Consider the following 22,873-nt stretch of genomic DNA (forward strand, 5'->3'; position numbering starts at 1 on the left):
GCCCGGGCGCGCAGCGGGGACCGCGCGGGGCCGCGCCGCGCCGGGCGGGGATGCGCAGCCCGCGGCGCCAGGATGCGGGAGGGGAGCGCGGGCGGCCGCGGCGCGGAGAACCGGACGGGCGCTGAGCCCCCGCTGCACCTGTTCCCCGTGCCCGTGCTCACCGGCATCACCGTCGCCTGCGTCCTGCTCTTCGTCATCGGGATCATCGGCAACCTCATGACCATGCTGGTGGTGTCGCGGTTCCGGGACATGAGGACAACCACCAACTTCTACCTGTCCAGCATGGCCTTCTCCGACCTGCTCATCTTCCTCTGCATGCCCCTGGACCTCTTCCGCCTCTGGCAGTACCGGCCCTGGAATTTCGGGGACCTCCTCTGCAAGCTCTTCCAGTTCATCAGCGAGAGCTGCACCTACTCCACCATCCTCAACATCACGGCGCTCAGCGTGGAGCGGTACGTCGCCATCTGTTTCCCCCTGCGAGCTAAAGTCATCATCACCAAGGGGAAGGTCAAGCTGGTCATCCTCTTCCTCTGGGCCATCTCCTTCATCAGTGCCGGCCCCATCTTCATCCTGGTGGGGGTCGAGCACGAGAACGGCACGAACCCCCTGAGCACCAATGAGTGCCGAGCCACAGAGTACGCCATCCGCTCGGGGCTGCTCACCATCATGGTCTGGACCTCCAGCATCTTCTTTTTCCTGCCCGTGTTTTGCCTGACCGTGCTGTACAGCCTCATCGGGAGGAAGCTCTGGAGGAGGAAGAGAAAGAACATCGGTCCAAACTCTGTCATCAGGGATAAGAATAACAAGCAAACTGTGAAAATGTTAGGTACGAGTCCTCTTGCTCTGTTTTTCCAAAAGGATGTGTGTGCTCGTGTGTGTGTGTGAGAGAGAAAAAGACTGGGAGCTCTCTGATAGTTTACTATAGTTGCTTCCAAAGAAAAGCATTTACGGAAAATGTTTCATGCAAAGGGGTAAACCTCAAGGTATCTGTAGAATAACTCTCCTCCTCCCTTAGATTTATTTCTAACTGGGGACTCCCAAACAGTTAAACAAACATTAATAAGAATCCCTGACAATGACAAATACTACAGTTATAATTAGCTTGTGCCCCGGAGATTTTTGAGCATTTTTGCTCTTTGGTTGTGGATAGCAATGTTATTTACAGAAGAACAGTTTATTTGATTTTTAAACAAAACTAAACCCTTCTCAAGCCATGAAGTCGAGCTGCAGACTACAGCCATGCAGGCAGGGCATGATGTGCACTTAAGATTCATAGGAAAAGAATATCAAGGTTTTAGCAAATTGGGGTTATTTCCTACCCTGGCTGTGTAAGCTTATGAAAATTAATCTGCATTTTTATACCAGCAAAACAGCAGGATATGCTGAACCAGGAGCACTGTGTCTCCTTTGAGGTCTGTGATGCTGTAAAATCTCACAGACTGTAAGAAAACAGGATCAGGATAACCGACACTGTCATTCCTAACTTTGTATATTGACACTGCTGAATGCTTGAAACAACGCTTGTGGTTGGCACATGGAAACTCAAGTCTTAACCTACTAAGCCAGTACATGTGGTGGCAGTTTGATACACAAACCCAAAAAGTTGTCCTGCAGTTTCGTGTCTGAAAACTGCAGAATCCTGCTGCTGCTGCTGCATACTTTTATCCAAGCCAAAAGTCCTCTGCAGTGGAAGTCATCCCGTGGATTTTGGGGGGATGAGATGCTCTGCAGGAAGAAGCTTTCACAGGCTCCTTTCAGCAGGGTTGAAGTGGTGGGCTAATGAGGCAGACAAGAGGTGGCAGCGAGTCCTAAGTACCTTAATTATCAAATAGGAGCCTATCTGATCTTTTTGTTCATGTCCTGATTTATTACTCTGCAACAGCAGGAAGAATAATAAAACCCACAGCATTCTTTATGCCCTTTCAGCTCCATTTTATGATCAATAGAATTCAGTCTGGTAAGCATGACCTTGGAAGTAATTAATTGTTTACATTTCCAGAGGTTCAAGATTATGAACTTCCACTGACTGTAAGTAAATTACCTATATTACTACCATGTTTGTATTTCCATATACTTAATCGTAAAGAATTTTGAAATAAAATGTATTTCTGCCCTGAAATATTGGCACAAGCATTGCAATATTTCAGGCACTATTTTTCCCTTTTACAAGGTCTGAGAACAGCCAGGCAGTGGCAAGACACTCCTTTGACAGAGAGCCAATATTCCTTAAATGATAACAGTCTGATGCCTGATGGAAAGATGGAAAGAAGTTAGTGAGGGTTCAGTGGCAGCAGATGCTCAATGCAGTCTTGCTGTCACTGGTGTTAATGTTCTGCTTAAAATTTAGAAGGCACTTTCTGAGGCTTTATCAGTTGCCTGAACATCAAGTAAATGGGATTAGCATCAGCAGTTCTTTTAACTGTAAAGACAGGTTATGCTTCTGGGTCCGAAATTAAACACCTAAATGTATAGCCTGACTTGCAAAGGAGCTGTCACACCCCATTCCTATTGAAATCTATGGGATTCTGCAAGCATGAAGATCAAACTGTCAAAAGCCTGACTAGGGATATTGCATGCCTACACGTGCTTAAAATTCTAGTCACAATAGACTGTGCTTAAAACTGTGTTCATTATGAACAATGGTAATATTCATTACATGGATTCAAATCCCCATGTGAGCTAGGAAATCATCTGAATTATGTAGTGAAGATAGTGAGGGAAAACTGGGAGTGGTTGGCTCAAGAAGATGCAGAGCTGGAAAACCTACTCTGAACCTCAAGCTCTGTGCCTTCCAGTCTGCCACAAGTCTTGCATAAGCATCCTTTTAAACTTGGGAATGCTGGTGCAGAATTTTTGGGAAAGATAACTAAAACCATTGCTCTTAGCAATTTGAATTTTATTGTCTTCTGAGACGTGATATGAGGATATGAGGACTGCTAAAACAAGAGAACACCAGGGCCAGGTGTCTGAGTAACCTGGTCTTGTGTAAGGTGTCTCTGCTCTTAGCAGGGGGCCTGGAAAAAGATCTTCTTTAAGTTCCCTTCCAACACAAACCATTCTGTGATTCCATGAACAGATTAACTGTAAAAATTGCTTAAGAATGTCAGAAACCCTTGCTCGAGTTTTCTGGTTTTGCTCTGCAGCATATTAATAGATACACTGAGAGCAATATGAAAAATAATAAAGGTCAAAGGCACGCAGGAAATGAACAGAAAGTTTCCCTTTCTCTCAGATGAAAATTCCAATGGGCCAGTGTTCTGAGATACACACATTTCTATTATTCTACAGACATGATGTTTACATGTAAATGCAACTGCAGTAGTAAAACATTATCACAGATATTCTGTATAACTACAATTATGCAGTTATATATTATACATTTAGTTCTACTCTTCTTGGGGGTAACTCATGTTCCAAAAAATGGACAAACTGGAGGGGTGCACCACTCTCCTCTTCTTACCTTGGCATATGTGCTCTACAAGTCCCCATTCTGTGTTTTATTTTGGGGCCTTTGCCTTAAACAATTTTGCTTTTTGTCTTAAATAATTTTGCTTCCCAGTGATTACATTCTTCATTATAAACCACAGTGCTGAGTCTATCACATATAATTTACTTTTTTTAAACACTGCAAATGATAGATGCTTATACTTTTTTTGTCACCATTTGGATTCTTTAATGCTCTGTTGATGCAAACATAATTTTATAGGTCAGAAGTTTGCTACATCAGATTAGTTGGGCAATATTCAGGCAGCCTGTTTAGATACGATCCAAGTGTATTAAGTATCACTTATTTATACTCTCAGAGAATGTATTGAGACACAACTGAAAGCTTAGGGGAGGCATTTTCACATTTTGTGATTAATTTGTTAAAGGAGCAGAGCTGCAAAACAGAATGTTAATCACCTGTATGTCGATACTCACACTTTAACACACTTTCTTCTGCTGTTTTTATTTTAGTCGTGGTGGTATTTGCGTTCATACTCTGCTGGTTGCCTTTTCACGTAGGACGGTACTTATTTTCCAAATCCTTCGAAGCTGGATCCTTGGAGATTGCAGTGATCAGCCAGTACTGCAACCTGGTGTCCTTTGTCCTCTTCTACCTTAGTGCAGCCATCAACCCCATCCTCTACAACATCATGTCGAGGAAGTACCGCGTGGCCGCCTGCCGCCTGTTCGGACTCAAAGCCCTGCCCAGGAAGAGCCTGTCCAGCAGCAAGCAGGGCAGCTCCCGCAGGTGGACAGAGCCCAGCGTCACCACATGACAGCAGGAGCCCAGAGCTGCGCTCGCTGAGTCTCCCAGAAAGCCATAACGGGAGGGGGAAGAGGGCAAGGAACGGGAATCACAACGCTGGAAGCGGTGCTTTGGTCATCACCCGGATGGGCTGAGAGGTGCGATGCAGGCAGTGAGAGATGGGAGGGGAACAATCTAAAGTTTGGGACTGTGAGAAGAGAGACAAGCGGTCACAGAATTTGGCAGTGCTCCAGGTGTTATTTTTGTGCTCCTTTTGCCTGTATGATTTTGTAACGCTGACTTTAGCCCCGATTTAGGCTGTGCCGCTCTGACCAGGCAAACGTGGCCCACTTCACTCGAGAGTTTGTACGACTTCAGCAGCGGCCAATTCGAGCTGAATTTTTCCAGAGTTAGCTTTAGTTTTGCTAAGAATTTTGCTAGCATCTAACCAGACCCTAGAGAGAGAAAATGGAATTGCCTTTTTGGAGTAGTAAACAGGAAATTTGATACACTTTTCATAATACCAATTTTTAAGTAAGCTCACGTTTTTCTCTGAATGAGGAAAATGATTTCTTAAAAAAAGAGAAAAAGAGATATAAAATGGATAATTTTTAAACATGCTAAAAATAAATAACCTTCATGTCACATCCAAGTAGAAAGGAAACAAAAAAAAATGCTTTCACAGAAGTGGCTTAGAATGTGACTGTACTGAAATATTTTTTTGAAATATATATATCAGTGGGACAAGGACAGTGCTGACTTCAGGCCTGCAGTGATGCTATAAAAATGTGGAATGCAATCACCCACCAAAGTCTCTTTTTTTTTACTAGCTAAATCATCTGTACTTGTTCTGTTCAGCTTGACTGTGAATGACTTGATGTGTTTGAACTTGGAAGCTTTTGATTGTTTCAATACTTGTAACGAGTCTGTGGCTACCTGTCCCTAACTGCACCCCACCGCACCCCAAAACTTGCTGAGGATGGGCATCCTGCCTGTAAACCCCCCATGTTTCTGTTAAAAGTCTGTTCCCAGTGCCACATCCCCCTGCAAAGCCTGGTGTGCTGTTGTGCTCATTTGCTGCAGTATTGAATTGAGAACATTTTGCATTTTTTAACCACCGTGACCTGAGAAAGTAATAGAAAAATCTGCATTAAAAGACACAGGCAGACACATTCTCATGCTTGATTCATAAACCCCTTAAATTAGATTTTTATACCTCAAGTGTGCCATTTCAAAGCAAACCAGAAAACGTTCCATTCTCTGTGCTAATGAATATGGCTTTTACTGTCTCACCAACCTGTGGGTTTTGTGGCCCACAGAGCTGACAGAGCTTTGGAGCATGCATGTGTGATAGCAGCTTTCTGTTCACTTGGTTCTAGTGTTCATCCCCAGCTGGTCCACAGCCCTTTCTCCCTGCTGAATTTTAATTCTCCCTAATGAATTTTGTGTTAGCAGAACTCGCCGGCCTTCAACCCCCCGCTCACACCGATGGGCCACTATCCCCCTGCTACACCTTCAGCTGCTCAGGTTGAACTCACAAGAGAAATTGGCTTCTTCTGTATATTCAGTGTCTTTTCTCTCACCTTTGCTGGTTGCTGCTCCTTGGTGGCACCTGAGCCTGTCCCCTCTCCACTCCAGGAGAGCAGGATTTATGTGCAAACACCCACTCTGAGGTACTGCAGGATCATCTCCTGCTTCACCTCTACCCACATCCACCTCGCCGTTCTCTCACCCACTGACTGACAAGCAGGTCTGGTGGCACAAGTCATGCAACTCAGGGAAACAAGACATTTGGGAACCATGGAAAGAGGGTGAGATGTGAGCTCACTAACAACCTGTCTGTGTAAACGAGCTGATCACACACACCCGGCGTCACATCAGTGTTTCAAATCTCAGCTGTGTCTGTGCTATTAAATGTGAACAGAAAAAGAAATAAAGTGATGAGACCCTTTATAACCCAGTGGCTCTGTGGTGCTGGATGGGATTCACGCAATCGGATTTAAATTTTTTTTTTTTTCATATTTGTATTTTAATTTTTTTCCCCAAACCTGGATAACTAACTTGATTAGGCTATTTTGTTTAACCAGAGTAACTGCAACATTAAAGCCCTGTGTAGACACATGTAATTTGTGCATACAAACTACAAACATACTAATAATTTCATCTAGCCTAAACATTCCATCAGGAGAAAATGTAAATTTTAGCTCTACCAACACTGTAAAATTTCCACAACTTTGTGTATAGAATGAAATTTAAAACATTTGATCTGGGGTCATAAAAGTCAGAAAGAAAGGGACTGGTTGCTTCTTGGGAGGGAGGACAGGACTTTTTCCTTCTCAGTGAGGAAATGGACTTGTATTTGCAAAATACACACATTTTTATTAAAGGAGAGTAGCCACCTTCATATGACTCTTGCACAAGCAGGAGAATATTCACATCTAGCAGAGAACACAAGCATTTAACACACTGTAGCTGTCACTACACCAGCCTTTAGTTCTGCTTCCCTCAGTACCAAAACTTTTCTCTATGGATTCTCTAAACCCAGTGGGGCCACACCAGCACGTGCTGACTGCAGATGGTGAACAGGAACTGCTGCTTCAAACTGGTTCATAATGAACTGCTTTTATAAGGAAAGCAGGAAATAAAAACACCTCAAAACCTGGATAGCCCTCGCTTTTGCATCATAATTTCAACTTCTGTCTGATAGCTCCAAAAAGATACACACATCCCCACCTGCACTGATGGATGAATCCAGCACTGCTTGTCTTGGGCGTTAGTCAGAGAATCACAGAACATAAAAGGGACCTTAAAGACCATCTAGTCCCCAACCCTCTGCTGTGGGCAGGATGCCACCCACTAGATCAGATGGCTCAGGGCCCCATCCAACCAGACCGTGGCCAAGTTGTAAAAAAATCACTGGAAAAAAGAAGTGTAAGCAAGGTTTGAAGAGCATTTTTTACCTAAGAATGGTGAAGTCAGTCCAAGGTAGACATCATCCATCTGTCTTGGGTGGTAACAAGGGGCAAGGCTCCTCCTGCCTTGTCTCTGGCAGGATGTACAGGGGCAGAGGATGCTGCAGGTGCAGAGGGCAGTGACAAACAGCCTGTGCTGGCAAAGTGATGCTGGCACGGTCTCATTGCCTGCCTCACCCACCGGAGCCGCTCCACGTTCTCAGCCTGGACTGTCCTGGCAAACACTTCCCAGCAGAGACAAAGCCTTTACCCTGTGCTTCCTGGGGCATTTCTGCAGCACATCATGTTCCTGGCAGCTTCTCCCCAAAGCCATCCCATTTTGGGTCTGGACATGGCTTTTGAGATCCATTTTTCATGGGGGGAAGACAAGAGCCCTTGCAGGCACTGGGCTGTTCATTGGCATGGCAGACAGGGCAGCTCTGCAGGAAGAGTTTTTTCAGGCTGTTGAACCTTCCAATTTCTGGAAACTCTACCCTGTGGGAACAAACCTAGCCAGTTCTGACTGAAAAAAACCAGTGTAGACACTTGAAAAGTCAAAATTTTGCTGTGTTCTTACTGACTTGAATGGGAGCAGCCCATAGAGAAAATAACTGAAAGTTCATTCGTTAAACAGTCCCAGTTCTAAAAGCTTTTCTACCTCTACATTTTGTATCACAGCTTCACAAATAAACAAGAACAATTTGGCTGCATTTTCTTTCTTGGCAATGTGTTAAATTGGTGATGAAATAGGTCAAAAGGACTTTACCAGAAAGCTTCACTCATTTTAGAAAAGTACCTTTGATGGAGGCATGCACAGGCAGAAAATCATGTCCTATTGTATTTCTTGCCAAAAATAAAATACACTGGAAAACCAGCACTTCCTTGTCAAAAGTGGAATTGATAGATATTCAGCAGTTATGTAAGCTTGCATCAAATTACATTTGCATAAGCCCTATTAAAATCAGCAGTTTTTAGATACCTAAACACCGAGGAGAACCCCCTCTCTGTCATGGATCTACTGGTTCTAGGATGCTGCTGCTCTGAGCCCAGTGGATGTTTCTGGCCGGGCTTCCATAGAACCTGGATCTTTTGCAAAAATCCCATGGCCTTGAAGAGATAAATTATATCTTGAGAAATAAATTCAAATTTGGAACAAAAAAATGTATTTAATTCATCTCCCAGTGATGCGCCTGCTGTTACTTCCCCACACCCTGAACTGCCCTCCTCACCCCCCAGATGAAAGCACCGTAACTACATTTTACCCTCACAACTCCCAATATAAAGTATCAGCCCTGTTTTACAAAAATTAATTTTAAATGCATTTTAACCCCTTGCTCAAACCCTACTGTCCCAGAGTGATGGGGTGTGGATCCACTTGTACCCTCTGGGTGTCCTTCCCAGGTTCTGGGCTGGGTCTGGCAGCTCCCAGCATCAGTTTTCTGTTCCTGAGCTGTGCTGCCAGAGTGCTCAGCACAGCAACCCACAAAAAACTTCATTTGGGAAGCAAGCAACCTCTGGCTGACACTGCAGAGACGCTGTGTACTCCACTTCCACAGCCCCGGCTCTGCATCCCTGCTGTCCATGGTGAACCTACCCCTGCACTGGGGTTTGTATCTGCACAGGAATCCTTGCACCAGGTCCCGGGCCTGCATACACACAGGAGCTCCCCAGAAAATCCTCAGGATGAGCCAGCAGATGCAGTTGCAGGAGCTGGATGCCCCGGGCCCCCTGGCAGTTTGCACTGTCTGACACTATTTGGTGTCAGGCACAGGTAGCTGGAGACACACCCTGCCCAGCGTGATGCCAGCAGTACCTGGGGAGCTGGAAGCTCATATGGTGTTAGTGGGAAACCTCTGCTCGCTTGGGCAAGTCCATTATTCACTTAGGGCAGTGATACACACCCCCCTTCAGCCATCTCCTTCCCCCACACATCCCCACCTGATGGATCACCTGGAATCCTTCCCAGCTCCGCATAAACTTCACCCCTCTGTGTGAGGAGCAAAACAATTTCCTCACACAGACATGCTTGCCAATGGCTTTTCCCTCTGAAATGAGTTCTGCTGAGAGACAGGTAAAACCCACAGGGGTTTGGCTGCATGTCCCACGTCCCTGGCCAAACTTTTGCCCCAAGCAGTTGTTAAATGATGGGGTCCAGCTGTGCCAGCCCTGTCGCATCATGAAACCACAACCCTGTCTGCTGCTGTTTAGGGAAAAACCAGAAAAGCAAATGTTAGATCAGGATTTGCCTCTTATCTCTAAATTGTGATTATGCAAGTACAGCAGAGAAAAGGAGAATTTAATCTGTCTTGCATTAACACAGGCTAAGAGGTTTCTGCAGTCACTTGCCATCAAGCCTCAGTCCAGCTGTGATTCCAGCACAGTACAGCACTTCAGCATTATCCAGTGTAACTAACACACTTCCTCAGTGCTTTTTCCAGCAAAAAGGTCTCCATGCCCTTCCAAGTCCAGCGCTTGTGAGTTATGGCCCTTCCCCATCTCAGCTGTGGATGGGTGCATGCCATGACTTTTCCCCTAAGACCAAAATTCAGAGCCTCTCATTAACCCAATAACCTGGATCAAAACGAAAAGCACCGGGGCTTCACCTTGGGGCTGACCTGGTGATGCTGAAGGCTCATTTCTCTGAGCCCTGCAAACACACTGACCCGGTTCTGCTCAGTGAGAGGAGGTGGCTCTGCAGCACAGTTTTGGAGGGCAAACACCTCCAAACCCATGATGCACACTGATGAGCAGTGTCACCTGGATCCCAGCCCTGACACATTGCCAAGCCCTCACACTGCTGGCCATGGGTGGGACAAGGAGAAAACACCATGTGAGCAGTGTAGAGCCCCACAGGTGTTGTGCAGCATCCCAGCAAACCACCCAAAGTGATGGGAGCAACCCCCAGGAGGAGGGGAGGGCTTGACCCCTAGATCAGCATCCAAACCCCCCAGTGCCCGGCTGCCAATCTCAGCTCTCATTTCTGTGCACAAATACATCCTTCAGAGAGCTACAGACTGCTCCTCCAGTTGTACTTGGAGATAAACAACTTTGTGTTTTGCCAAATAAAGGCATTCTATGGCTTTCCACACCTGCTTTGATTCTTTCACTGGGAGGAAAATAATGGTTTGGTGATGTGTGCGAGTCCATAAGGCAAAATTGCTCTCAGAAGTAAAGTACCCCACTCTCACCTTCAGAGCTTGCTCTGAGGGCTCAGGAGATGTTTTCCCAGCACTTGTCCCCATGTTTAATGCTTCTGGATCAAAAGATCCTTTGCTTTTTTCTCATGTTCTGATTGATTTTCACATGACTGCAGCACTGTCCACGAGAAAGAAAAGGCACGGCTATTTCCAAGCTTCTGTCCACATTGTTCTTCCCTTCACAGCCTCCTTCCACTAATGACCTGGTGCTGCGAATCATGGCTCATTAGGGTGGGCAGGCAGGGAATCTGACACCACGAGCCTGCTCTGGAATGAGCCACAGCACGAAGAGCTCTGAGGAGCAGGGGTTTAAAGAGCTTTAACATGGCAATAGACAGCAAAACCTCATACTGCAAATTCTCACCAACGTGAAGCCAAGATTCATGGTCACACTGAGGCACAGATCCTGCCCAGTCGATAGCACCTTGGTATTTTTATCAAGCAGTGACAATGAGACTGATTTTTCTAAAATTTGCTGTGCTATGCTGGGGGCATCAGCACGGGGCTGTGAAAGGTGCAATTGCCTGAGCTAGTTTTGATTGAATGTGGAGTTTTGAACCAACTCAACTCTTTTAAGTTTGTGAGGAGGGGAGTGGGCAGCCAGCCCAAGCGTTTCTGTGTGTATCAGCTGGTATCCTGGCTCTGGGAGAAAAGTGCTGTTGTGGGACTCATCCCTTGGATGCCTCGGGCACTGCCTGAGGATCTCTGGTCTAATGCCGGTATGCAGAATCATGGAATGGTTTGGGTTGGAAGGGACCTTAAAGACCATCTAGTGCCAACAGCCTGACATGGGCAGGGACACCTCCCACTAGACCAGGTTGGTCAGAACCCAACCCAGTCTGGCCTTGACCACTTCCAGGGATGGGGCACCCACAACTTCTCTGGGCAAACTGTGCCAGGGTCTCACCACCCTCACAGGGAAGACCCCTCAGACCAGCTGTGGTGTCAAAACCCATAAGAGGTTTGTATTTACCTGATTCCTTTCAGTCTTTGCTGTGGGCTCGTGACTGATTTCCCACACTGCAGTGGAATCTGGATTCTGCCACACAGCCAGAGCAGTGCCCCTGCCAAAGGCTGTGATCTGTATCCAAAGCCCAGATCTGTATCCAACGCCCCTTCCTGTGAGACAGGCTGATGTGGGCCAGAGGAAGGGGCTTGCACCATCACTGTCCAGACAGGGCTCACTCAGAGAATAACCAGAGGTTTGTAAAGCTATGATGCTTTTGGTTTCAGAACACTGAAGTCAATCACCAACACTTTGAACAAGGATGGGACAGAGCCATAAAGAGCACAAGGAACTCTGAACCCCCACACTGGAGAGAAGGCAGAACAGGAGCAGCAGCAGCTTCAGCGCTGTGACCCAGAGCAATCAGCAACCAAGAGCTACATCCAACACTATACAAACTCCACACAGCAGCATCCAGGGGATATTTGGCCCTGCTGAGTTCAAAGACCTGATTTTCTCAGCAAACCCTGATGTGCTGCAGCCATGGCTGGGCAGGGAACAAGTGCATCCTGCCCAGAGTGCAGCCAGGGAACACCAACACCATCAGTGCTGCACAGCCTCTGAGCCCAGGACACCACCACCAGCTCACAAGCTTTTCATGGAAAGAAAGGGCATTTGAGCTGTAAATTAACAAAGACAATATTTATATTGGATTAGGGTGAATTTCTCAACTCTGTTCACAAGTTAAGCCTCACAAGACCTCTGCATCCCTACTGTTTGCTCCATTTTATTTGTAGAGAGTAATAGCTTCCATGTGACAGAAAGTGAGAGATGGGCTAATAAAATTACTAAGAAATGACATCCACTGAGCACACTGACCCAAGCAGTTATTTACTAACCATGTCAGTAGACCTAAAAATAGCTTTGATTGCATGCAAGACCATCTATGCCACCAATTAGTGCAGTAAATGTAACTACTCAAACTAATAACAGCACATTCACTTAGGTAACAGCAGATCCCAGGCCAATCCACTCTGTTTGAAAGTGCCTTGTGAAACTTTTTATTTCACTGGAATCTGGGCGTTGAGAGTGCAATTGTCAAGAGCAGAAATAGATGTACTTGTCCAGAATTTATAAATGTAGTACCAATAAAACAGCCCTTTCAGGGGATCTCTCAGCTGGCTTTTCTGCTCAGCCATAAAAACAATGAAACAAAATGTCCATCTCTCTACTTAATCCTGGTTCTCATTCTGAGAAAAAGAAAGGTAACATTTGCATCTTTACTCCAGGCCAGGTTAAGGAGAGAGAATATAATTCTACACCATTTCAATAAATGGCAATACATCACGAACTCTGCACTAATTCTAGAAGAAGATCTGCAGAGGAAATATAATTTATACTTCATATTACCACACAAATTTCTTTTTGTCTCTAACACCTTTGTTTGCAGACAGGTCTAACAGAACCATCCTGTTGATGTAGATGTCATTAATGTTGGAGAAGAATCTCCCCATGTCCACCGGCCATAAATTTATAGAATGGAATCACAGAATGGTTTGGGTTAGAAGGGACTTTAATGAACATCTGCTTCCAGCCCAACTATTTAATTTTCAGGGGGATTTTAAATACCTCAGCTATGCTTCAAGATGGGAGGGACAGGTAGGAGACCCACCAACACTGGAGCTAAGACCCACCTCCCTTCAGCAAGTGCTTTTCTTTTTATAGCAGGCTGGATTTGAGCATCTCCTGAAATTCAAAGACACAGGTGAGCCTGTGGAAAAGCTGCACAGGAGCTGAACAACACGGGCTGATGACACTCCAGATCCTGTTTGCTTCCCGACTCGTCCCGGCAGCGCGTGGCTCCACTCGTGCCGCACGTGGCTTTGACCCCCTGGTTTCTCGGAGAGACCTCCCTTCCAGTGGGGCTCAGCTCTCCTGCACCACACCAAACATGCTCTGAGCTGGCAAGAGCAATTGAAATGAGGAGCAAAACAAATCCCAGGCGTTGGTTTTTGAGCAGCTCTGTGATTACCACGAGGAGAGAATCGCTGCTGCCATAGAAATTGCAGCGCCAGCCTGGGGACCACGCGCTGCTGGGGCACACCTGGCACTGCTCACACCGTGACATGTGCCAGGGCCACAGCCCACTGCTGCACCACCCCTAAGGCCACAGAAATATCCAAAATACAAGCCTCTGCTCTCTCCCAGAACTTTTCAAAGCTGATACTTCTTCTCCTGCCAGCAGGCAAAGAGCTGCTGGTAAATACAGGATCACCCAAGCCCGGTTACAACTTGCTCTGCGCTTCCTTGCAAAACAAAACCCACAGTAAATCTAGTGCTACTTACCCAGCTCTGCATAGTCTGTGTGTGGAAAGGCACCCAGCACCTCTGCACAAACCCGTGGGTGATGGCAGCACAGGGTAACATTCAGAACTCCAACAGCAAATGTTTAAATCCTCCTCCACTCCCATGGGCTCTCACTGCCCTCCAGCATCTCTGCAGACACCCCTGGAAATAAACCAGGGACCACTGAAAAGATCTCCTCAGATGCCAAAGTGCTGATTACTATTCTATAGACATATTTAAAATACTTTGTTAAAGAGATTGTTTTGGCAAGCACTGCTTAAATAAAAAGCCGAGCAAGCAAATGAAAAAAATCATTGTATTTCCCTAGGAAAACCCCACTCATGTTGTAAACTGCAGTAATTAAAAAAAGCAAACAAATGAATTGCTGTATTTATGCAGTGACTTGAAGAAAAACATTAAAAAAATTAACATGAATGTGTTTGACAAGAAACACATAATAGATTAATTCATCGTGATGAAGAACTGAATTCATTGCACATAATAAGTTAAAAGCTCTATTATTTCAAGTGTTTAATTACTAAGAGAAAACCAACCTAGGTATATTTTTATAAATATAAATCCTTAATTTTTCATGCAAGCTATTTAAAATAAGTGATTAGAACACCTGACTTTCAGATTATTACTATAAATTTACTCTTCACAAAAACCACTTCAATTACAAACCAGAAACATCCTGAGGTAAACGGAGGACTCCCACCCCTGCTCCAGGCTGCACAACAGCACTGACCTGCCAGAAGGGGCCACATAGACCCAAAGGGCTGTGTTCAATTAAAATAAAGAATTAAAACAGAAAGAATTAAAACATTTATTGGGCATAAATATATTACATATACACTACAGATACAGTTAAGTCTTACATACATAGTGTAGTATTTGCAAAATCTATACATTAAAATTGATATGGCAGTTTTAATATAATGCATATGAAATAGTCTAAAATTTACAATACAAGAAAACTTCTGATTATTTTTTTTAAAGTTGAAAAGCTTGGAATGTATGTTCCCATAGTGAGGTAAAAACATTTTATTTTTCTTTTTCAATTTAAAGAACTGTGCAAGGATAAGGTTCATACACATTCAATTAGGGCACTTCTCAATCGTGACACTGAATACTGAGCTACTGGAGCCAACAAACAGGATTAGAAAACACTTCAAGTTCATAAAGAAAAAGGCAGAACAATATAAAAACATCTCTCTCCTTCCTGAAGGGTATTAAACATTTAGTGTTTCATTCTACCTCTGTTGTTGGTGGTGATTCCTGTGAGAGCAGAGCGCCCTGGGGTTGGATCCAACACCTGCCACTGCTGGATCAGGGGCACGAGGAGGTTTGGGAAGGGCCAAGGCATCAGCAGTGGTGGGTCAGGGACAACGTCCCTCAGAGCAGAAGGGTTTGACATCAGTGATCTTTGTCATCGACACACGAGTGACAATCAGATCACTACGGCAGGACACACAGACTAAAAATGTCAAATTCACTGGGCCCGTCCCAGCTCCTCCAGCACAATCTCCCAAAACCTCAGGCTTGGACTGGGTGCTCTGGTTAGTGTGGTTACATAGGGACCAAACAAATCAGCAGTGACAGAGATGCTTTGAGTGTAACTGATTGCTCTCCCCTCCACTGCTGCCCACTGCTTTTAGTATCACTCGTATTTCAAACTTTCAAAATTGCTAATCTAGAGCATGTTGGGTTTTTTTCCTTTCTTTATTAAAGCAGGTTTTGTTTTTTTGTTTTTTTTAAAAAAAAGCTGTCAAGCTTGGATTTCATAGCAGCAGTGCTCAAACAATATACCAAAAATAAAAAAAGGGAATCTATTCAAATTTCTGGGTTTTTTCCAAACTAGCGGTCTTTTCATCATTTTAAAAAATACACTCTTCTCCCCTCCAATGAAAACAGCTGTATACTCTTTGCTCACAAAATACAGATGCAAGGTCACAGAGTTTCATATCACAAATAAATTTAAATAAGATGTAAATAAATTTGACAAGCCATGACTTTGGCAAGAAACAAAAAAATATATATATTTAGCTCAATGCCATTAGTTTGCAAGGCTAAATCAAACTAATTATAGTCAATAACAAAATACAGAACATTTCTAATATTTGCTACATCTAGAGAGGCACACAGAATAATTCATTGATCTTAGCACTTTCTTTCCAGAGATGATTTTGTTTTTGGATACATGTAAACGTTTGAATCACTGATAATGGGTTTTTTTGGCATTTAATGTACTAGATGCTCCCATCTTCAAAAACACAAGAAAATGCAAGAAGATTAATAATACTAGGAATGCTGCCAGGTAAAAAGTTGACCTAAAGTACAACAGTATAAAACAGACAAAATGTAACATGCTATGGGGAGGGTGGAGAGGGGGATTAGATTAGTACATAAGTACACTTTTTATTTTTTATTTTTTTTACAATAAATAAAAAGATTGCACTGTAATTGGTATTTAAAGTACTGTATGCAGTATATAGTATAAATAAACCTAAAAACAAAAATAATGTTGTTTTTTTCCCCATTACTTTGGTTAAGGGAATATTATGCTAGTACAGGACACTGAATCTTAGACGATGGAGACAGAGCACAAAAAAGCTAGGACAAAAGCAAAACCAAGTAGCAAAAATATACAAAAACAAGAGGCAGGGAAATACACTGTGTCTGTTGCACCCTTTTGGAATCTATTTGCACCTCCAGCTCATTTATGTCCCTGAGGTACTTGCACAATGTTGACTTAATATAAATAACCCCATGACTCGAGAGTTAAAAATCTAGTGTCTCGATGGATTAAAATGTGTCTGGGAAGGGGCAGGCAGGAGGGGGACACTGCCACCAGAGCAGGGACCATTCCTCTGCAGGACTCTCACCTCAGTTTTGCCAGGTACCAAGTTATTTCAATCAGCCCCGTGGTAAGAACAGCATAGACACCCATTTAAGGTATTTAAAACGAACAGATGTGATTTCTGATACCTCCAAGAAAGTTCCATAAAATGGATACCCCTCCAAAAAATAATAATAATATTAATCATAAAAAAAGATCAACTGACAGTAAAGTTTGCTTCCATTGAGTATAAATCTCACCTAATTCAGTAGAGGCAGTTAAGCTGTCACCAGCTCGAATCATATAAATCAGGCTGAACATAATAGAATAATATCTAGCATCAGATTAGGAATAGTTATATACAGTGACAAACAGACAAGTTAAAGCAGCTTTTAAATAGCTGAACATGGGAATAACTAACTATTGCACAATGCCCTCTTACTTAAAATTACTGCTAGGAATCAAAATGGTAAAAAAAAAAAAATCTATAATGCTTCATAATTTATACGCAGTTTGGTTATTTGATTTCTTATACAGGCAGTTTTTATAGTGTTTGTAACGGTAAAAATAACAGATAACTAAAAAGGTTTTTCAACTGCAGGATGCTGTTCCAATTTAAATGCACTAAACAGTTAAACTAAGAACTTAGGTTTTATCTTGAAAAATTGGGGCAAATGTAGTGAATAATTCGTAGGCAACATTGCTAATACTGTTCAAGGAAAAACTGGTACTTGACTAACACTGTATTCTAGTCTTACCACTATACACACTTGTGACTAATGTTTAGAAGGAAAAAGAAGAGACAAAAAAAGTGACTCATGATTAAAATTTCCTAAATAGTAAGATAAGAGACTGCACTAACTTCAGTGAAAAAACCCAAAGCAACATTGAAAAGGCAAATTGGTGACAATTTTGAAATCGTGAAGGAAAAACAAAAAAATCGTGCTTTTGGTATCTGGTTTGTTTGTTTCTCCAGTTTGACCACTTCCTAGTTCTGAATTTCAAAAAGGTGCATCAAAACACTGATTTATCTTTCTTCAAGCTAGAACTGTAAAAACAAGAGAAGTATATAAAACGCATGGTAGAACAAAGGATTTCCCAAAAAAAAAAAAAAAAAAAAAAAAAAAAGGAGGAATATCTGAATAAATGTGTGGATTATAATGCGTAGCATTAGTTAAATCTGTATCTCAAACTCCCGTTGAATTGTCTACTTCATAAAGAAGTACTGCAATATACAGGCGAAGATGATGGACAGGCTGGCGAAGCCGAGCACGATGAGGGCCGCAAACTGTTCGTCCGTGGGCACCATGGCCTTGGCCTTGGCGTCATCGGCGCCGCCCGGCTCGCCCGCCAGCACCAGGGCACTGCGCTGCAACGCGAAGGCCACCGAGGGGCTGAAGGGCCCGCTGAGCTCCTGTGAGGTATCCAAGCACCGGCGGCAGGCGCACACCCGGAACCGATAGTCTGTGTTCACCTGAAGGCCTGAGATGTGGAATGTGGTCTCTTCTCCCTTGTACACCTGCAAGAACAAGCCAGGGAGCCTGGTGAGACACAACCTCCTCCTGCTTGCAGGGCGGCAAACAGCGCAACAAGGCGGGGTTTTGCAAGGATTTCAGCCTGGAAGCTCAGGGCGAGTCTCTACGGAAATGCTTCTCCAAAGGAAGGAACTCACTGGGTCAATGCAGGTTTTGTAAGAACAGGCGTGTGGAGGATGTCTCGACACAGTGCACACAGGGACAGACAAACACATCAGACAATGCAGCAATGGTAACACACACTCATCGTTTGTGGGCATGAAAAAAGTCACAAATGTATTTCTGCACTCTGAAAATGTGACTGTATGCCTAAAACATGTCTAAGACATAATCACCCTGTCTAACCCCAAAAGGAAGAAAACCTGTGAACAAGGTTATTGAGAGTCATTCAATGTGCAGTTGTAAAATTGCTCATAAATGTCATTTTAATGTATTTTCCCCTCACATTTCTCTCAAGAAACAGGAATCTTACCAGAAATTACACTTGCAGAATGGTGGAAATAATAAAATATTATTAAGATGTGAAAAATCTCCTCTTGACTGCGCTGTATTTGGTTGTTTACCAACACATCACATATTTATGTTAATCAAAGGCAGGTACCACATGACTCAGAGCACAAGTCATGGCATTAGAAAGGAGAGAGAAAACTGAGTACCTGAGACAACTTTGTGACTTAAATGGAAAAAAAACCACTGGAAACATTCACCAACTCTGAAAACAAATAACTTATATAATGGATGGTTGTTGAAACTGGTATTTTATGAAATGAAAAAAGTGTCAGAGTGCCTGCGTCTGCTGGGAAAAAAACATCCTGAACCCTCAGATACTTCTTCCTCTGTTTACTTAGCATTTCCCTTCTCCTCAGTGTGGGAGCAGAAGGCTGAGAGCATCTCTGCCCTCCCAGAGGCAAGAACTCATCTCAGAAAAGAGGAGCAAGTGGCAAATTAGTCCCAAGCCCAGAGAGGAGTTCCTGTGTGTCACCCTGGAGTAAGAAATGAGGAGGAAAGAGAAGAGACCTGCTCAGCTAAAGACCACTTAAAGAGCTCAGCTTTCCTGCTCTGCTTGCCCCTGAGATTCATCCCTTGGTTAAACAGTCGCCTGCTGATTTTTTGAGGTGGCCTGGGACAAAAATATTAAGGTGGTTCTTTAGTTTTCTCCCTTCCTTTTTCAGCTTTCACACCTTTTCCAAATACAGTTTGAATGATGGTGAGTCTGGGTTTCCAGACTAAGCATAAGGCCTCTAACTGGCTCATGTTTCTTTGACCCGAGGCACAGATCAAGAAACAACATTTAAATTAACGCTGCCTTGCTCAAGTATTGCTCAGCATTTGCAGGAAGTTCCCTCTAGGTCCAGTGACAGGAATACAACAAATTCATCCCACAAACCCCTGTGACTGGCCACAGCCTTGCACCACTGCCCTTCTTCTCATCTGTTTCTCTTCCCAATGCCAACGAGCAGTGAGTCATTGGGTTACAGTAATTGCAGGGAAAACAAACCTGGAAGTGCTGTAGCAGCCCACAGAAGTGATGTGAGGGTTGAAATATCCATTTGCAAAGCACTCCTCACCCCAAGAACACCTCTGCCACTCTGTTCTGCAATGGCAATTCCATTTCTAATACCCACCTGTTGTGGGCAACTGTGCTGTTCCACAGGACTGAGTCAGGATTCTTCCACATGGAGGATGTGCCTAACTCCCATTCCTTTAGATTCTGAGTCAGGGCAACTCAAAGCCCTCACAAAACAACTGTCAGCAAGGTTTGCTTTCTGGTGCTGCTGTAATTATTAATTTCATTTCAAGACATATAGCCAGAAAACCTCTATATGCCTTTGCCACCAATATGATCAGTTCTGAACCAAAATAAAAAATTCAATAAAATCCAAATAATGTCATTTAATAAAAATTTACAATCTAAACTTCATAAATTACATTTAACAGATACTAGGGATGGGATATATATAACCTGTCTTTGCACTGAAAAAAATCCTGTCCAGTTAATTGGGTTTTTTACTTGTTCTGTTCTGTCAGGGTGGTGAATACCAGTGTAACTGGAGGCCAAGTTTGGCTAAATCAAAGACCCTATATCTTCATTATAGTCCAGCAAGTATAGATGGCCAAGTTCACTCAAGCCAGCTACTCAACAGCACTTCTCAGAAGAAGGCCAGACGGCCAAGTGAGAGGAGAGTGTATCTTTAAGGGAAGTTTGAAAAATTATTGGAAGTAGATAGAATATGTGAATTAATACCCATCAATGACAAAGACAAGACACTTCCTGCACTAGTGCTAAGACAGTGATGGAAGTTGTCCTGCTTTCAGTGGTTTGATGAGTATGTACCAGCAGTGGTACATACTATGTACCACCATGTCTCTTCTCAGCAACAATTGTTAAATTGTCACCCACTCCTGACAGCAGCCTCTGTACCCTCTGCCAGGGGCTGCAGCAGCACCTCAGAGCTGTGGCAGGATGTCCCCAGCACAAATACATTTGGTTGTGAACACCCTGTTAAGAGACTTAACATACACAACAGAAAAAACCCTTGACAACTATGAATAAGGTCTTTAAATCTGCCAAACAAATATGAAATCAAATATAACTCCATAAAGCAGCATAGTATTTTATATGTAGCACATTATGCTTTGGTGGCTAACAAGCCAAAGTGAAGTGCCTATCCAATTTATCACTTTCAGTTCCTAAAACCAGATTTTTGGTTTGGACACTTGAGAATATAACAAAAATGTGATGAGCTTTTTGCCTGGCTCCCTCAATGAAAATAACATCACAAGTAATAAACTGCTGCTGAAGACTCCTATGGTATTTGATCCTACTGATTGAACTAGATAGACAGAGAATTCCTGCAGGCAACAATTTCTCAATTTCACTGATCTCATTAAATAATCCCGACCCTCTCCCCTCCTTTCCAAATAATAACAATAACAGCTATAATTGCCCTTTAAGCAACTCACTGGAAAGTGCAGGGTAACCTCACCTGGTTGTGGCACCCCAATGCAATGGCCAATGTCTTTAATAATTAATAAAAGCCTATTTTGTATGGTGATAGAAAGATAAAGAATCATAGAATAGTTTGGGTTGTAAAGGACCTTAAAGATCACCTAATTCCAACCCCCTGCCATGGGCAGGGACACCTTCCACCAGACCAGGTTCCTCCAAGCCCTGTCCAAGCTGGCTTTGAAAACTCCCGGGGATGGGTTTCAATCTATGTCAAAAGCATGCCCATTTCAGAAGTTTAATTTCTTCTAAGTCACTTGACAGATTTATTTTTAAGAAACTGGATTATCATTTCATCCAAACTCAACATCAGCTTCACTCACTCCACTGCTGAGGTGCTCATAAACCCCCCAGAGTTGTGTGACAACCTTGTCTGAACAGAGAAACAACCATCCCTTAGAGCACCTGCCTTGAGGTTGTTTGCACTGAAAAACCCCAACCAAAGGAAATTATTTGCTCCATCTCATGACACAAAATTGGCACCAGGAGGCACAGGAAATACTCAATGCAAGTGGCACTACATGCCAGCAGGTACTGTGTAGTTCTGCTGCATCTTGGCATACAACTAGCACAAGTGCCTTTGACTTGTTACTGAAAATAGAGAAGGAAACCCAATTTTTGGCTGATTAGAGCTTTACAGAAATTATCAGTTCACTAAAGCATTTCAGAGATTGTGTGTCTACAGAATTTAAACCAAAGAAAAAACAATAATTAAAGTGAGAGCTTTAGTTAGGCCAGCTGGGGTCTCCCAGGCATCCAGCTCTCAGTGCACACCTGGGAACTGCTGGGGGATTTTCACACACCCAGTGTATCCTACCCATACTTTTTCTTCTTTTGGAAAGCATTTGGAGACTTTTTTTTCCCAGAAGAGATGTGGCAGAAGCTGATGAAACGCTGCTGCCTCCAAATTCTCAGAAATTTCAAAGGCAGTACATTTTGCTTCAGTGGCAAACAATTTAAGGATAAAGAAGCTTTAAAAAGCTCAGTTCTCATTTCCCATGGTCAGCTCTTAGGAAGAGCTGGTTCCTGGGTGATGCCACCCCCAGAGCTGCTCAAGTGGGAAACCAAACCTTAGGCTGCTGGGCATTACAGCTGTTATCCCAAACTGCAGCTCCTGCAAGTGCTGCACAGCCCAGCCCACTCACCTAAATCCACATTAAAACTATGCAAGCACAGAGACATTTTAATCCACTTTGGAGCTAAATTCTGAGTAAGCTTTGCTAGATAAAAGTGCAAGAAACAGAAAAACAAATCCAGGCCACTGATTCCTGTAATCTCCTGTGGCTTACATCCTGATTCATAAACAAGGAAGATTTGATTTCCTAAAAAGAATTGTCCCATGCCATTGCTTTTTTTAAAATTATCTGTAAAGATAAAGCACAAAAATACACAAAAAGGAACACACTGTGTGAGAAACAAGGAAAGGAGTAGTTAGCATTTTTTAAAATACACTTTCCAGAGAGCTAAAATGTTATCTGTTTAGCTCCAGCAAATCCAGCTCCTCAGACAATTCTCAGCAGAGAAATATTTACAAAATATTCTCCCAGAGGAGGGCAGGGATGGCTATAGTCCCAGCCTGAAAAAAAAGGCTTTTGAGTACTTTGGTATCACCTCTGATAGATCAAATGGTGGAAAATCAGCAGCTTTGGGGCTGCAAACACTCGTGTACAGGGGAGGGAGACAGCTCAGATGTGACAGTCTAAAGAGAAACAACAGCTTCACCCAAAAGCATGTCGGTGGCTGATGCTGCATTCCATGAATAGCCTGAAAATCTACAGTGTATTTCATCTGTGCAACCCTTCAAAACAACTTGCAAAACGT

The 22,873-nt window shown here is 43.5% G+C and overlaps 2 protein-coding genes across 4 annotated transcripts in view; one reads left to right on the forward strand and one right to left on the reverse strand.

Moving 5' to 3' along the window:
- Positions 1–43: 43 nt before the first annotated feature.
- Positions 44–6,184, forward strand: GHSR (growth hormone secretagogue receptor). 3 transcript variants are annotated; one of them, XM_042042408.1, is made up of 2 exons: positions 44–826; positions 4,106–6,184. In XM_042042408.1, exons 1-2 carry the CDS (start codon positions 73–75, stop codon positions 4,384–4,386), a joined length of 1,035 nt encoding a protein of 344 aa, XP_041898342.1. In that variant the 5' UTR covers positions 44–72; the 3' UTR covers positions 4,387–6,184. The 3 variants fall into 3 exon arrangements, with proteins under 3 accessions (XP_041898342.1, XP_041898341.1, XP_041898343.1); XM_042042407.1 differs by having other exon boundaries at positions 3,958–4,356; XM_042042409.1 differs by having other exon boundaries at positions 4,006–4,356.
- An 8,299-nt stretch (positions 6,185–14,483) lies between these two features.
- Positions 14,484–22,873, reverse strand: part of FNDC3B (fibronectin type III domain containing 3B) — a 186,112-nt gene continuing 177,722 nt past the window's right edge. The window contains exon 26 of the mRNA XM_042041887.1: positions 14,484–18,029. Within this exon, the coding sequence (XP_041897821.1) occupies positions 17,718–18,029 (312 nt within the window). The 3' untranslated portion in view covers positions 14,484–17,717. The remainder of the gene's footprint in view (positions 18,030–22,873) is intronic.

The sequence above is a fragment of the Corvus kubaryi genome, unplaced genomic scaffold (genome assembly GCF_017639235.1).
Source record: "Corvus kubaryi isolate FWS band 111438036 unplaced genomic scaffold, C.kubaryi_AGA036_p1.0 37397, whole genome shotgun sequence".
Lineage (NCBI taxonomy): Eukaryota > Metazoa > Chordata > Aves > Passeriformes > Corvidae > Corvus > Corvus kubaryi.

Bases quoted from the DNA above. Each gene is read 5' to 3' on its own strand.
- GHSR (XM_042042407.1), top strand. From the start codon at position 73: ATGCGGGAGGGGAGCGCGGGCGGCCGCGGCGCGGAGAACCGGACGGGC. The intron at 827-3,957 runs GTACGAGTCCTC...TTTTTATTTTAG, and splicing joins GCAAACTGTGAAAATGTTAG to TCGTGGTGGTATTTGCGTTC.